The sequence below is a fragment of the Rutidosis leptorrhynchoides genome, chromosome 3 (genome assembly GCF_046630445.1).
Source record: "Rutidosis leptorrhynchoides isolate AG116_Rl617_1_P2 chromosome 3, CSIRO_AGI_Rlap_v1, whole genome shotgun sequence".
NCBI lineage: Eukaryota > Viridiplantae > Streptophyta > Magnoliopsida > Asterales > Asteraceae > Rutidosis > Rutidosis leptorrhynchoides.
The window spans coordinates 415,551,040-415,569,208 of NC_092335.1; the positions used below are offsets into that span (position 1 = coordinate 415,551,040).

The window sequence follows — 18,169 nt, forward strand, 5'->3', positions numbered from 1 at the left end:
TTTGGATCTGCGAGATCTACTTCTATATTAAATCTTGTGGTCTATATCTATAACTGAAATCATTATTATGACAAACCTATGAACTCTCTCAACCTCGCGTTGACACTTTAAAGCATGTTTATTCTCAGGTACTTAAGTATTGCTTCCGCTGTGTATTTGCTAATTGAAAGCAACATTTCAACGAGTCATTCATGGATAATTTGAAAGACTTGCGTTTACTAAACTGATGATAATTACTTGCTATGCTTGGAGTCTTCATCACATATCATATCAACTAAAAACATTTAATGAGTTGTTCATTATATACAATGTAACTTATTTATCTTCCGCTGCAAAACTCAATATAACGTCTCATATAGAGTCGTTCTCATTTATACAACTGTGATTTGATATAATTAGTCACAAATACCCCAGGCCCTATTTGGGGGTGTGACAGTGTTCTCGCGGGAAATTGGTTCTGTCGCGTGATGTCACGCATGTTCAAAAAAATGAAAAAGATCGACCGCTCCTTCTTCATCAAAATGCACTTATACTGGTATGTTTTGTGTCTCTTTCTCTACGGGTCACTTATCCCTTTACGTTATTAATCCTTGTTTTTTCGATCAGTTGGTTGTGGAACCAGTGTGAAAGAGAGCGCCGATGGGCCTCATCCGTCTCCAATTCAGGTAGATAGCGATTCTTCTTGGGAAGGAGGGCGCACTAGTCTCATGGGTTCTCCGAAAGGTAAGAATGTCCAAAGTCCTAGTCCCTGTGATGGGTCTTCTGGCGACGAGATGTCCATAATGAGGGACACATTGATGCGCCTTTGTGGAAAACTTGAGAAGGTGCAGCATGTCAACGAGAAAATACAAAACATAGCTAGATTGTGCGAATCGTTGGAATAACGATCAAGAGGAAACTATTCGCGTGCTGAAGGCTCAGTATGCCGATTTAGAGCGGCGAGCGAAGTTAGCTAGTCTTGAGTTTGGGGCACTAAAGGCAGGTCTCCCTCGCATAGTGGGCCATGCTTTGAACAGAGATGCCGTGAATGATTGCTATGAGGATGCGTTGAAGGCCATACAGGTTGTTGAGTGCCTTCACTTCTGGGATATTATAAAGGAGCATATTCAGATGCCCGACATTCTCCCTAAAGTGTGTTTTAAAACAACAGGTCCATTACACGGTATAATACTACATGCTATTTTAAAACAAGTTTTGCATTCATGAAGGATAATGTTTTACAAAAGATAACGTGACACAAAGGTTGTTACAAAGCCATTATTCAAAATAACATAAGTTGCGAATGTAAAATAAAAGTTCCTTGATTGAGACATCTCTAAGTAATGCAGCGAGAGTCTAACACAGCGAGTCTGTAACAGCAAGTCTATAACACCAAGACAGCAAGTCTAACAGCAGAAGCAACAACGTCGAAGCACTTGAGAAATACACGCTTAAAAGGTCAACACGAATGTTGGTGAGCTATAGTTTGTTTGTAATCAGTAATGTAATGTAGACCACGAGATTTCGTATTCAAACATTATGAAAAGTATATGCTTATCCGTGGGCACCCGGTAACTAACTTAACGTAATATTACCCCCTAAAAGTACACTTGGCGAGTGCGTCTATTTACGAAGTATTAAATACCCTTTGAATGCTAGCGCGACTAGCCCGAGTGGGGATGTCAAACCCTATGTATCCATATCTAAGATTCGCATTCACCGGTTCATAAACCAATGACTAAACGTTACCGAGCTAAGGGGAATCTTTTTGCCGTTATGTCACCCACACATATATGAAGTGTAAGTACTCGTGTCTAGTATGTAAAACATAAAAAGCGCATGTATTCTCAGTCCCAAAAATAGCATAAGTAAAAAAGGGAAGCTATAACTCACAGTGAATGTGCGGTAAAAGTCGATATGAAAAGTATGCAGGTAGTAAGTCGGTTTGAAAGGTCGTCAACCTAATTCAAAGGTCACTAAGCCAGTATATTGTCCCCAAAAGTTTAAAAGTGAATAAATTAAGTCTTAAGTATCATCATCATCATCATTCGTAAAAGCTAAAGTAAGTTTTCAACAAGAATAGAGATCGAAACAAAAGGCTGACTTTGGACAGCTGCTACGACTTCTATACAAACCGTAAAGATGCGTGGTCAGTGGCCAAGGCTCCATATGTGAGTCCTCTAATGAAATGTCCCATTCATATCGATTATAAACGTTCCATATTAATTGATTTCGTTGCGAGGTTTTGACCTCTATATGAGTCGTTTTTCAAAGACTGTATTCGATTTTTAAACAAACCATAACCTTTATTTTATCAATAAAGGTTTAAAAATATTACGACGATTATCAAATAATGATAATCTAAAATATAGCGTTTTCACACGATTATTACATAATGGTTTACAATAATATTACACATCAATTTAAATCTTCGAATGCAGTTTTTAAACATTATTATACAAGCATACTGACTCCAACTCTTGTCCATAAATTAGCATGCAACAGCAGAAGCTCTTAATAATCACCTAAGAATAAACATACTTTAAACGTCAACAAAAATGTTAGTGAGTTATATGTTTAACCTATATATATCAAATCGTAATAATAGACCACAAGATTTCATCTTTCAATAACATACAATCTGTATAAAAATTATTCATATGTTGAACACCTGGTAACCGACATTAACAAAATGCATATTGAATATCCCCAAAACATAAATCCATCTGTATTAATAACTCGAAGTACTAAAGCGTACCATTTTTCAGTATGGGGGGAGTTAGGGCCCGTAGATCTACCTTTAGGATTCGCGTCAATTAGGGTGTCTGTTCCCTAATTCTTAGGTTACCAAGCTAAAAGGGTGATATTCGGTATTCATAATCCAACATAGAATGTAATTTCAAGTACTTGTGTCTATTTTGTAAAACATTTACAAAACTGCATGTATTCTCATCCTAAAAATAATAGATTTAAAAGGGGGACTATAACTCACTTTCACAGATTTTTACTTCGTCGGGAAGTAAGACTTGGCTACTGGTCGATTCACGAACCTATAAAAAATATGTACATATGTATCAAAGTATGATCAAAATATAATTACAACATTTTTATTACGTTTTAATGATTTGAGTTTGTTAAGTCAGCAGTCCTCGTTAGTAACCTACAACTAGTTGTCAACAGTTAGATGTACAGAAATAAAGCAATATATATAATCTCAAATCAATCCACGACCTTGTGTATACAAGTCTCAGGCTAGATCACAACTCAAAGTATATATAATATTTTGGAATCAACTTCAACCCTGTATAGCTAACTCTAACATTACTGCATATAGAGTGTCTGGTTGTTCCGAAATATATATATAGATGGGTCGATATGATATGTCAAAACATTGTATTTGTGTCTATGGTATCCCATGATTACATAATATATGTTAGAATACATGTATAATACAATATAAGTTAGTTAAGTTATGATTTGTATAAATTTGTTACAAATTTCACGTAGCTACAACAAGCAAAAATTATCCAATCTTGTTTTACCCATAACTTCTTCGTTTTAAATCCGTTTCGAGTGATTCAAGTTGCTATGGTTTAATATTGAACTTAAGTTTATGAATCTAAACAGAAAAAGTATAAGTTTATAGTCGAAAATACAAGTTACAAGTCGTTTTTGTAAAGGTAGTCATTTCAGTCGAAAGAACGTCGTCTAGATGACCATTTTGGAAAACATACTTCCACTTTGAGTTTAACCATGATATTTGGATATATTTTCATGTTCATAAGCAAAATAATTTTCCCAGAAGAATAGCTTTTAAATCAAAGTTTATCATAGTTTTTGATTATCCAAACCAAAACAGCCCCCGGTTTTACTACGACGGCGTATATCCGGTTTTACGGTGTTCTTCGTGTTTTCAAGTTTTAAATCATTAAGTTAGCATATCATATAGATATAGAACATGTGTCTATTTGATTTTAAAAGTCAAGTTAGAAGGATTAACTTTTGTTTGCGAACAAGTTTAGAATTAACTAAACTATGTTCTAGTGATTACATGTTCAAATCTTCGAATAAGATAGTTTTATATATATATGAATCGAATGATGTTATGAACATCGTTACTACCTCAAGTTTAGTAGGTAAACCTACTGGAAGTGATAAAAATTGATCTAGCTTCAAAGGATTCTTGGATGGCTTGAAAGTTCTTGAAGTAGAATCATGACACGAAAACAAGTTCAAGTAAGATTTCCACTCTAAATAAGATAGTTATAGTTATGGAAATTGAATCAAAGTTTGAATATGAGTATTACCTTGTATTAGAAAGATATCTTACTATAAATAAGAAAGATATCTTGAGCTTAGATGATTACTTGGATTGGATTAGAAAGCTTGGAAGTAATCTTGCAAACTTGATAGTATTCTTGATTTTATGAAACTAGAACTTATAGAATTTATGAAGAACACTTAGAACTTGAAGATAGAACTTGAGAGAGATCAATTAGATGAATAAAATTGAAGAATGAAAGTTTTTGTAGGTGTTTTTGGTCGTTGGTATATGGATTAGATATAAAGGATGTGTAAGTTTGTTTTCATGTAAATAATTCATGAATGATTTATAATATTTTTTGTAATTTTGTGAGATATTTCATGCTAGTTGCCAAATAATGGTTCTCACATGTTTAATGACTCACATGGGCTGCTAAGGAGGTGATGATTGAGTGTATATACCAATAGTATATACATCTTAGAAGCTGTGTATTGTACGTGTACGAATACGGGTGCATACGAGTAGCATTGTTGATGAAAATGAATGAGGATGTAATTGTAAGCATTTTTGTTAAGTAGAAGTACTTTGATATATGTCATGAAGTCTTCCAAAAGTGTATTAATACATCTTAATATACTACATGTATATACACTTAACTGAGTCAGTAAGTCATCGTTAGTCGTTATATGTAAGTGTTGTTTCGGAACCTTTAAGTTAACGATCTTGTTAAATGTAATTGATCCATTGTTATTACACTTAAATGAGATGTTAAATTGTTATGTTAACATGTTAACATGGTGTATTAATATATCTTAATATCATATAAATATGCATAAAATACTATTACAACGATAATCGTTACATATATGTATTGTTTCGAAATCCTTAAGTTAGTAGTCTCATCTTACTCGTGTAGTTCATTGTTAATACGCTTAATGATATATGTAATTATCATTTCATGATGTTAAACATAGTGTATTAATATCTTAACATGATACATATGTATTTAGTAAGACGTTGTTGTAACGATAGCCGTTATATATATCGTTTCGCGTTTCTTAATTCACTACTTTCATTTTATGTATATAACTCATTGTTAATGTACTTGGTGAGATACTTACTCATCATAATATCATGTTAAATATATATATATATATATTGATAATGCTAAAAACGAACATATATTTCATAGCATTATTCCTCAAGAAAGACAAGCTTTTAGTTGCAATTGTTCTATTTACAAGTGATATTCGTTTGTATAATAAAAGGTGAAGACAACAGACAGATTCGACGAATTGAAGACGCAAACGACCAAAAAGCTCAAAAGTACAAAAGACAATCAAAAAGGTTCCAATTATTGATAAGAAACGTCTCGAAATTACAAAAGTACAAGATTCAAAACGCAAAGTACAAGATATTAAATTGTACGCGAGGACGTTCGAAAATCCGGAACCGGGACCAGAGTCAACTCTTAACGCTCGACGCAACGGACTAAAAATTACAAGTTAACTATGTATATAAATATAATATAATATATAATTAATTATATTAATTATATATATATATATTATATATATAATAAAAACCGTCGGCAGAGAAAACTCCAAGATGTGAGCTGTAATTTCTATCTCCGCGACTCGCGGAGTGTGAAGGCCAAAAGGGCCGCGAGTCGCGGAGCCCCAAAAATCACAAATCCCTATAAAGCAAACCGAATTCTGATCAAAATTTCATATTCTATTTTCTCTCTTCTCTATCTATACGATATATATATATATATATAATTTATATTTTAATTTTAATTTTAATTATAATTCTAATAATAAGGGTATGTTAGCGAATGTTGTAAGGATGTAAGTCGAAATTCTGTCCGTGTAACGCTACGCTATTTTTAATCATTGTAAGTTATGTTCAACCTTTTTATATTAATGTCTCGTAGCTAAGTTATTATTATGCTTATTTAAAACGAAGTAATCATGATGTTGGGCTAATTACTAAAATTGGGTAATTGGGCTTTGTACCATAATTGGGGTTTGGACAAAAGAACGACACTTGTGGAAATTAGACTATGGGCTATTAATGGGCTTTATATTTGTTTAACTAAATGAAAGTTTGTTAATGTTAATATAAAGATTTACAATTGGGCGTCCTTATAAATTACCATATACACTCGATCGGACACGATGGGCGGGGTATTTATATGTACGAATAATCGTTCATTTAACCGGACACGGGAATGGATTAATAGCCACTAGAATAATTAAAACAGGGGTGAAATTACATTCAAGGGTAATTGGTGTAATTGTTAACAAAGTAGTAAAACCTTGGTTTACACGCAGTCGATAACCTGGTGTATTCATTAAACAAAGTATTAAAACCTTGTTACAATTCGAATCCCCAATTAGTTGGAATATTTAACTTCGGGTATAATAATAATTTGACAAGGACACTTGCAATTTATATTTATGACTGATGGACTGTTATGGACAAAAACCAGACGGACATATTAAATAATCCAGGACAAAGGACAATTAACCCATGGGCATAAAACTAAAATCAACACGTCAAACATCATGATTACGGAAGTTTAAATAAGCATAATTCTTTTATTTCATATTTAATTTCCTTTATTTTATATTTAATTGCACTTCTAATTATCGTACTTTTTAATTATCGCAAATTTTATTTTATCGCATTTTTATTATTCGCAATTTCATTATCGTTATTTACTTTACGCTTTAATTTAAAGTCTTGTATTTATTTTATATTTTACATTAGGTTTTAACTGCGACTAAAGTCTTAAAATCGACAAACCGGTCATTAAACGGTAAAAACCCCCCTTTATAATAATAATATTACTTATATATATATTTGTATTTTTATAAAAGTAAACTAATATAGCGTTGAGCTTTGTTTAAAGATTTCCCTGTGGAACGAACCGGACTTACTAAAAACTACACTACTGTACGATTAGGTACACTGCCTATAAGTGTTGTAGCAAGGTTTAAGTATATCCATTCTATAAATAAATAAATATCTTGTGTAAAATTGTATCGTATTTAATAGTTTTTCCTAGTAAAATATAAACTATTTTATATACACCTCGCATGACATCATATATATATATATATATATATATATATATATATATATATATATATATATATATATATATATATATATATATATATATATATATATATATATATATATATATTTCATGTTGTTTTTACAAGTTTTAACGTTCGTGAATCGCCGGTCAACTTGGGTGGTCAATTGTCTACATGAAACTCATTTCAATAAATACAGTCTTAACAAGTTTGATTGCTTAACATGTTGGAAACATTTAATCATGCAAATATAGTTTTCATTTAATATATAATCATGGAAAAGTTCAGGTCACTACATCTAACTGCTGTCCAATTTTTAGATCCTAACTCGATGTCGTTTGACAGTGGCGACGGTTCAAGCGCGAGTAGGTCATAATTTTGAGCACATCGTTACAAAGGCGTAGTGATTTTCGGAAGGCTATAAATCATAAACCGTATATCGGATTTAGGCGAGTCCTAAATGAAAAGTCATCTACTCGAAACGAACTATCTAAAAATAAATTTTTGAGAAGTCCTAGGAGTCTAATCAGACCCCGAAAAAGAGCAAACAAGTGCTCCAGTGGGTTTCTTGGTGCTTGATGCTCATCACGGTTCTCATCCTTGATGCGTGTAAGCTTCAAGTGTACAACTCTTTGATGTTTTAGAATCACTTTGACCAAGTTTCAACCATCAACACACAACTAAGAGTAAAAGCTAGCATTCTACAAGTTTTGAACATCAAGGTTGTCTCTTTATTGCATAAACACAATAAAGCTTCAACCTTTGTCCTTTTGACACAAGTTTATGCATCTTCATCATAGATGATGATGAAGACTTGATTTTTATCACCATAAAAATCATAAAAAGGTTCCAAGTAAGTGAGATCTATAATAATAACTTAGATCTCAAGTATTAAGAAATCCTAAGCTAGAAAGCTTGGATCTTTACAAGATTAATGAGACCATAAGCTAGAAAGCTAAGATCTAGTGAAAGTAATGAGACCATAAGCTAAAAAGCTAAGATCTAAACAAAATAATGAAACCCTAAGCTAGAAAGCTTGGATATTTAATGTTCTTGATGATCCTTGAAGCAAAAGGCTAGATCTTCAAGTTTCATGAAGATCATAAACATAAGTTTTGATCTTTTTAACAAAATAAAGGGATCATAAGCTAGAAAACTTAGATCCAACAAAGCAATGAAGATTCAAAGCTAGAAAGCTTGAATCTTTCATGTTCTTGAAGGATTCAAATCAAAGTTTGAATCTTCAATATATAACAAGATCAAGAAGCTAAAAAGCTTGATCCTTTAGTGATGATGATGATGTCGAAAATAAGAAGAAAAGAAGAAGAAGAAGAAGAAGAAAATTTCACACTTTTTAGAGTGAGAAAGACTAGAGAGAAAATTAGAGAGTAAGTGTGTGTAAAATGTGAATGAGATCAAGTGTGAAATGGAAGGAAATAGCTTGGTATTTATAGTGGTGAGGGGTAAGGGTGGCCGTGGGGTTTAGGGGAGACAAGGGGGACACCTTTTTTCTTTTTGGTTAGTGGTGGTCTAAAGGTGGTGCTTATTGTTAGAATCCCATGCAACATTTGTGATTATGGTTAACAAAAATGCTAGTATGTTGGCTCTTATAAATGGGTTTTTGTCTTACATTTATATGGGTCATAAACTTATTAAAATTGGGCTAATTAAATGGTCCATTAGCTAGAGTAGGGTGGGCTAAAGTCCAACAAGGTAGAAAGTCCAACAAGACTAACTAGTGAGCATAAGTAATTACTAAGCGTAATTAAGCAACCAAAAACCCAAGTAATTGTTATTAGGAAATAACAATTAGTATTACATAGTCGTAATATTTCAATTACGACAAAAGTTAAACGTGTATCAAAATATATAGCTCGTTCTAAACGTCAAGTGACACTAAAGGTCATAAAAGCATTCGGGGATCAAGTTAAGTAACTAAGTACTTAATGGCACGTTGTATAGAATTAACGAAAGTAATTAACATGAAATAAGATCCCAGAATATAAACCAACACAGTACGCACAAATACGCAGTTTCGCATAAAGTAACAAGCACAAAAGTAAGTCGAAAAAGTCGGGTCGTTACATAAAGCTATCCTGGTTCGCCTCATACCTGAGGCGTGCGAGGTCGCCAGGAAAGCTTGTATAGCCCTGCATCATATTCCTATTCCCCGACTGGAGGAGTTGTCACGTGATCTGCGAGTGACGGCGTGAAATTTAGTGAATTCTAAGTTGTAGACTTACTTTGTAATGTAATAATGCGTTATGGCGTGTGTAATATTTTGTAACATGTGTATTTTTTGAAAATAAAAATATACCATTTTGATGTAAGTTTATGATACATTGATTTCTCATATTATTGCTTTGTTATCGATAACGTTGTTATATTCACTCTTGGCGTGTCATCGCTAATATTTATGTGCATTGATGTGCACTCAACACACACTTAGATCGCGTGCCCGTAATCGCGTCTAAGACTCTTCCAAACTTTAGTTTGGGACTGTGGTCAAGCGCGACTAACGCGTTTTCGTTTATGGTCATGACTTGAAGATCCCTAGGTCTGCTCAGGTGGAACTAGGTCAACCCAATGACCGTCACTCTTCGGTAAATAGTCTAGTCTATCGTCAAACAGACTTCTGCCACGCGGGAGCTAGAGAAAGTCATCCCTTAAAGAGGCAGGAACGCGCTAGTATATTACCGTACATGTGCAGCTTAAGTCAAATAGTTATTCCGCTTCTAAAGGTACGAGAAATAATCGACTGAAAATGACTTGTTGGTTTAATATAATTGAAAAGACGATTTTTACAATAACGCAGTACACCGTCGACCTACAAAGGCGCGTTGTTTAGTAATTACATGTAAATCTAGACAAAGTAGGTGAGTGATCAATTCTACTAATTCCTATATTACATGTAACATTTCTTAAGCGCGGTAGCATGCCAGGTCCGCTTAATTGGATTGCCCTTGAGCTCTGCCAGTTTGTAAGTTCCGGTGTTCCTGATCCCAATGACCTTGTAAGGTCCCTCCCAGTTTGGTCCTAACTTTCCAGTGTTTTGGGCCCTGCTCGCTTGATTGTCGTGCCACACAAGATCTCCTACTTTGTATGTTCTTGCCCGCACACGCTTATCGTAATATTTTGCGATATGTTGTTTGTTGGTCGCTTCACGAATCGCCGCCTTTTCTCTGCGCTCTTCTGCGTAATCCAAATTGATGCGCAGCTTTTCATCATTTCCTTCGTTACTGTATGACAACATTCTTTCAGTTGGGACAGTTATCTCTGCTGGGATCACCACCTCAGAGCCGTATACCAAACTAAATGGAGTTTCTCCCGTGCTGTTCTTGTACGTTGTTCTATGCGCCCACAAGACTTTTGGCAATTCGTCCACCCATCCTTTGCGCTTCATTCCTAGCCTTGCTTTGATAGCGTGCACAATATCTCAGTTCGTAACCTCACATTGACCGTTGGCCTGTGGGTGCGCGACGGAGGTGAAACTCTGCTTAATGTTCAAGTCTTGACACCAGCTGCGGAAGGGGTTACCTTCGAATTACGTACCATTGTCGCTGACAATTTCGTTTAGGATTCCAAACCTACATACAATGCTTTCCCAGAAAAAATCACTGACCCGCTTACTGGTTATGGTGCGCAGGGGCTTCGCTTCTACCCATTTGGTGAAGGAGTCAATAGCGACCACCAGATATTCCGCATTCCCAGCGCCTTTTGGGAAAGGTCCCACTATATCAATAGCCCATTTGCAAAATGGCCATGGTGATGTGATTGATATCATAGGATGCTGGGGCACCTTGCTAACCGGCCCGTGTAATTGGCATTCTTAACAAATCATTATCCTTTCTGCTGTGTGAGCGTACATTCTTGGCCAGTAATATCCTAGTAGCTTAATTCTTTCGGTGACTGTCCGGATGCCTGAGTGTAACCCGCATGATCCTTTGTGAATTTCATCAATGATTGTCGCAGCTTCCTTTGGTCCCATGCATCGCAGGGTCGCGCTGAGATAGGATTTCCAATACAGGACATCTCCTCGTAGCTCGTAATTTGGCGCTTTCACTCTGATCTTTGTTGCTTCTTTCTCGTTCTCCGGTAGGGATCCGATCTGCAGGAATTCTATAATATCCGTCATCCAAGTCCTTTCTTCCTCTTTAAGTGACGCAATTGTCACGTCTGGCTCAGTAAAATTTTTGAAAATTTGTTCTACTAGTATCTTGTTTTCCAAATGATTGAACGTCAGGGCTACCAACTTGCTGAGTACATCTGCCTGTTGGTTTTGACTTCTTGGTATTTGGCTGATCCTAAAATCGGTGAATGCATCCGCTAAAGAGTGAACCAGAGCCAAGTATGACTGCATGGATTTGTCATTGGCGTCGAACGTGCCATTTATCTAATTAGCTACCAATTATGAGTCCACATAAGCTTGTAGTTTCTTCAATCCTATTTCCTGGGCTATCCGCATTCCTGCGAGTAACGCTTCATATTCTGCCTCATTGTTTGTTACTATGAAGTTGAACCGCAGCGCATACGTGTGCTCTTCTTGATGCGGGCCAGTGAGGATCAAACCTGTACCGGCACCTTCAGAGCTTGCTGTGCTGTCAGTATATAATTCCCACAATTCAGGGGAGGGTGCGGGTAGTTGTTCAGGATCACAGATTGTCGGCATATCAGCGGCTGTCTCGGCCAGATAGTATTACATTACCTGACCCTTAATAGCATTTCTAGCGAAATACGCAATTTCATGCTCGCCTAGCTCTATTGCCCATTTGGTCAATCTCCCCGATATTTCTGGCTTAAAGAGTAGTTTTCAAATAGGTTGGTCAGTGAGCACCGTAATCGGGTGTGCTTGAAAATATCTGCGCATGCGGCGGGAAGTGATGACGAGCGCATATACCAACTTTTCTATGGGGAGGTAGTTTAACTCACTTCCCGACAGCGCTTTGCTGACAATGTATTTAGGCATTTTCACATCTCCTTGTTTAGCGACGAGAACGGAGATAACAGCTTCTTTAGATACGGCAAGGTAAAGTATCAAAGTTTGGCTCGCGATAGGGGCTGTCAGCGTAGGGAGATTTTTGAGGAGCGCTTTCATTTCTTAAAATGCCTATTCTGCCTCATCAGTCCATTTAAAGTCTGACTTTTTGGCGCAGTCTTTCAATGTATGAAAGAATGGGAGAGATCATTCTGCGACCTTAGATAAGAATCGTGTTAATGCGGCTAACTTTCCATTGAGACTTTGAACCTGCTTTTTTGTTTTAGGAGAAGGCTTTGGACTCCTATTTCCAGCCCTCGCGGAGTTACGATGTGTCCTGAGAAGTTTCCTTCTTCTTCCCTAAAGCTACACTTAGAAGGTTTAAGCTTCATATTAATGCTCCTGAGTGTGTTAAACGTTTCAAGGATGTCGGCTAGCAATTACTCCTCAGTGTTGCTTTTAATGACGAGGTCGTTCACATACGCCTCAAGGTTGCACCCAATTTGTTTAGCGAATGCTGTATCTATGGTGCGATGATAGGTAGCACCCGCGTTTTTCAATCCGAAGGGCATTTTGGTGTAGCAGTATATCCCCTGGTCTGTGTGGAAAGTGATATTCTCTTCGTCTTCCTCAGCCATTTGTATTTAGTGATACCCTTTGTAGGCATCTAGGAAGCACTTAAACCAGAAAACGGTGAGCGATTCGACCTACCAGTCTATCTCTGGTAACGGATAATTGTCTTTGGGGCAAGCTTTGTTAATATCTTTAAAATCGATACAAATCGCCATGTTCCATCGGACTTGGCCACTAAGACGGGGTTAGCCACCCACATTTGGTAGTTCACTTTGCGTAATATGTTAGCTTTGACCAGCTTGTTGACTTCTCTGCGCAACCATTCACTTCTTTCAGGCGACATTGACCGCTTCTTTTGTTTGATAGGGGTCAAATTGGTACTAGCGCGGAGATAATGATGCGTTATCTCTTGTGGTTCCCCGATCATATCGGCGTCGCGCCAGCAGAACACGTCTGAATTGGAAATGAATATATTCCTCAGTTTCTCTTTAGTTTCGTGTGTGACATTCCCCCTATCATTAGCTTTTGTTCCGGATACTCGGGGTTAACTACGATCCACCATTCATTCGCTCCTTTCTCTTCGGGGGTAGTGTCCTTTTTATCGATAACAGATGTGCACAAGGCATCCAGCGGTGTTGATTCGAGGTGGCGACTCCTTGTTCTGTTGGAAATTGGACCATCCCATGGATTGTGGATGGTATAGCGCCAAACTTTTGGCTGGAGGTTCTTCCCAGTATAGCATTGTATCTAGAATACGAGCGTACTACGCAGAACTCTACGCTCTTGGTGCGCTTTTTTAACGTGTCCTTGCTGTCTCTCAGCTCCAACCTCAAGTCTAAAACTCCGATAGGACATGCTGACTCTCCTGAAAACCCGGATAAGGCTGTGGTAGGAGGCTTGATAGTCTGCCTAATCGCAGGAAGTGTTGAATGCTCGGACGGCGGGGAAAGATATATCTGTCGCCTTCAAGCTTATGCCAACACCAACTTTGCGCTTAGTTCCTAGCTACTGTTAGCAGTTGGCCATTGAATGCACTTATTCTTTCGGATGGCGCCAAATGATCAAGCATAGAATAGTCAAGTCGGGTTCAGTCCATGAATGACATCAAAGAAGGGGGATTTAAGGGTGAATTGTGTTTAACTCTGGTCCGAAGTACTGTGAATAACCCCTTGCGAGTTGAGGATCTCAGCAGACGTGGTTAAACACAGACCCACAATCGACGGGTTGACCGGTTAATGATGGCTCGCGCTAGGTTATAGGGTTTATGTTCGTAGAACATTACCTGTATATCAAGAATGTCTAGTGGGGTGTTGTATGTCCGGTAGCGTGGGTATAATCGCGCTATATAGATAGCGCAGCTAGTTCGTACCTTAATACCGAAAATAGTATAGGTGTAAATCCCAAAAATAGATCGTCCCCTGCCTTGTGATTCGAGTCCGTTATTTATAGCTACAGTGCCATTTGTCTATTGGAGCCATGTGTTCCATGTTGCTTTCTTGTCTGTACTGCCTGAACATTTAGGAGAGGGGACTAGGGAACAGTACTATTACTTTGTGTTGGCTGTCTGTACTTTGCAGAGATCGTGATAAGTACAGGACACGTCATCCTTTTACAGCGCACGCCAGACATACCTAGCACACATTTACTTGCGCCTGGAGTGCCATAGCGCGAGGGCTATGCACACATGGTGCAAGTTTGATGCGCAACACGAGCTAATCGGGTATGCGTATCATTATCACAGTTCTGCGCTTTTCTGATTGATCACCGACCTTTCTCTTATCGCAAATTGGTTGAGGTGTTAACCCGCAAAGCTGTCGTTGCTAATCAGATTATTAAATGGGGTTCTTTTGGGTATATTGTGGCTTATATTGATGATGAACACTTGAACAAATTATGCTCCGGCTACCCTAGTATGGATGTTTTACTTTCAATTGCCCCATTTTCTAACCGGGCCAATAGGTTTTTTCGATTCACCTGGATTGAAATCTCAGGCATACCGGTTAAATTTTTCTCGAAAATCAACATTAACGAATTAGCTTCTGGCTTTGGAAAAGTGTTGTTCGTCTCACGTTCTTCTGCTGATTTGAAGCAAATTGGAGCAACTTTTTTGTTTATTGAGTTAGAGAGTCCATCACAACTTGTTAACGTCATCAAGGAGGTTCGTAACAACCTCGGTTCTGAATCTTTTTCATTAATGTTAATGAAGTTGATCCTAAAGATTATTCTCGTGTTTTTGATGATGATTTCCCGTCGATTGCTCTGTCTAATTCCAATCGGGCCATTTGTGATGGAGACGTCATTGCTGAAGGTGATCGATTGCTTGATCGTTTGTTCCAGTCTAATCAAGGGAATTCAGGTTGTTTTGGGTCAAATTCTCCTGCTTTTTATCCTGTTAATTTAGAATAGGTGACTCACAATGTGAAAAAGCAAATGGATGCGGCGTGTAATGATGTTTTGCCGGAACCTGTTTCGAAGTCGCCGATTGACGTCCCTCTTGCTGTTGATTGTGAAGCGGATAACATAATCTTGGACGAGTCAAATCTCAATTGTGTTTCGTCTCCTGTTGGTATCAATAAGGGTACCAAGACGGATGATTCGGTCTTGGCTTTTCCTTGTAAAGGATTAGAATGCGAGAAGAAGTGTTCTCGAGCTTGGAGGTTCTCTTTAGATCATAAGGTCGAATTCGAGTGCTTGTCGAAAAGGGGTAAGTTGATCTCGGGTGACACTTCGATGTGTCAATGTGGCAATGTTTGTTTTATTGGTTGCAAGTTGTCTCGAAGAAAGACCTTGGTGCAACCAATTGTTTGATATCCGGAGAGATTCTAATGTTTTATTGCCGGTTGAGAAGTCTTCTTATAGGGAATTATTGGTTGGTTCTATGCCAATTTGCACTCCGGTTGTAGATTTAGATAATATTCGTGATATTGATAACGAGGTGGCCACACCTCCCATTTTGTTTAAAGGGTCTTCATCTTCAATGGGTGTGAACGGCGTGACCGCTTCTGAATCGGTCCCGGTGTCGGATAATGTTATAGGCACATCGGTTGATTCTAGGTCGTTCGCATCCAAGTTTGGTAAATCTTGTGATTCTTCGGACTTGGTATCTTTGGATTTGCCCGCGGGTGATAGAAATCCCGTGAGCGAGTCTTTAGAGGCTTTCTCCAAGGTTATGGATAATATGGAGGGCGTCTATAAGAGTATCGTTAGTAATTCTAGCGATCCACCCGATTCGGTGCGTGTTAGAAAACCAAGGAATGGGAGAAAGAAGAAATTGACTCATGAAGAGGAGATGGAATCCTTTGGCGCGTTTATCAAAGACGCTTAATGATCTTGTGTTTGTTAGAGGTTCTTCGATAATTAGATGGTTTTAAATCTCCCGGTCGTCGTCTAAACTGGCTTCCATCTTTTTTATAGAGCCTTTGATATCTTATGTTGTTGTCATAGCGAGCTTAGTTTTTTGGATTTTGTTTTGTTCGCTCGGTTCTTGGTTTGTAAGTTTGGAGAAGGATTCATTTTTTAATGATCCTTCTTTTTGTTATAAAAGTTTTTTTGTTTTTTCGCCATTAAAGAAAAATAAAAAAATCATAAGTATCGTGTGCAAACTCATGAGCCCGTCGATCGTAATTTGCTCGTTTGGCAAGATCAATGAATGATTAAAAATCTTCAACATAAGCCACTTCAATAATCCCGATGTACTTCAAAGCCTGACAAAAAACATGTAAAATATCCTATATCCCACATCGTCTTGATGGTCCTTGGATTTATAAACAACTGACAGATTGACATAAGTACCAACGTCAAAACCCATTCGCATGTAGAAAGAAATTATCGACCAATGACTTGAGTAAGGGCCTGTTTACCTTTTTTCTCATTAAGTTCTATATGGATATAGATGACAGTATGGATGTAGATGACTATATGCAGTAATGAGTGAATTATTAATGTTGTTTACTTTTTTTACTGAATAAACAGTCTGAATATTAAAATTGACTATTTTACCCCCTTCTTATATGTAATATGTAATTATATTAGAAATATCCGATTACTTTATTTTTATTTTTACGATACTCATATTTTTATTATACAACTATACACAATGTAACTATCATTAGTCATCCACATTATCTCATTATGTACTTCGTATTACCGTATAATATATATCATCCTTATCCACATATATATTATGTACATCATGTTAAGAAAGCCCTGAGTTTTCTAGAATCTTCCCAGTTCACCTAACCATTTTTTTTTCTACCATCTCCTCAACAACAAAACACGGTACGAAATTCGATTATATAACTTTTGTTTCTCTCTGTTGCTTATATGATAATTAAAGGCAAATAGAAATATCAATTTCTATCAACTATATATATGGTAATTGTATTCTTTCGTTTCTTGCTTTATTTTCTAAATTCTTTGTTAAAATTATAATCTATAAATACGTAATAAATCAATCATAGAAAACAACCAGTTATGTCATATGTTTAGCTTTACCAAAAATTTATTTGACTATATCTGCCATTTAGATGTCACCGGAAGTTATTATATTCTGGTGATGGTTCCGGAAAAATAGGCAGTATGAGTTTGGAAAAGGTAGCATATATCATCGAAGAAGAGCCTAGGAGTTTTAAAGGAGAAGCATGGGAAGGTAGTACTGGAAAAGGTAGGGAAAAAGAGTGCTAGATGGGGACAAGTGTGGTTTTCCAAATTAATAATTAATTCACCTAGGCAAGTATTTCATTAATTCATGGTGCAAGTAAACACACATTAACTGACCGAATAAGAAATTCTATTCACCTCAGTCCATTAATACATTAGTACCAACATCATAAAAGTACTCTTTCTCATGAAGTAATCCTTTTGTCTCTTTTTCTACAGTCTACGTAACTTCATTCTTTTAATTTTTTCTTTTATTTTTCAAATGAAATTTATTTATTTCAACTATTTTCTTATAAGTAAACTTACTACATATATATATATATATATATATATATATATATATATATATATATATATATATATATATATATATATATATATATATATAGATTTGTATTTTCTCTATATACTATTAGCCAAAGTCTCATGAATACCAAACATTATTTAATAATTTTTTATAATTACCTATTTTCTTTTCTTTTTCTTCTACATATTAAATCTTTTTATTTTTTTCCTTTTATTTTTTAAATGAAATATATTTATTTCATTTTTTTTTAAATTTAGTACATGCATTATATATATTTATTCCTTCACCTTACATTATATAAAAGA

The 18,169-nt window shown here is 36.3% G+C and overlaps 1 protein-coding gene across 1 annotated transcript; it reads right to left on the reverse strand.

Moving 5' to 3' along the window:
• Positions 1–11,179: 11,179 nt before the first annotated feature.
• On the reverse strand, positions 11,180–11,710 carry LOC139901415 (uncharacterized). Its single transcript, XM_071884133.1, has one exon. It carries the CDS (start codon positions 11,708–11,710, stop codon positions 11,180–11,182), a length of 531 nt encoding a protein of 176 aa, XP_071740234.1.
• Between the last annotated feature and the right edge of the window lie 6,459 nt (positions 11,711–18,169).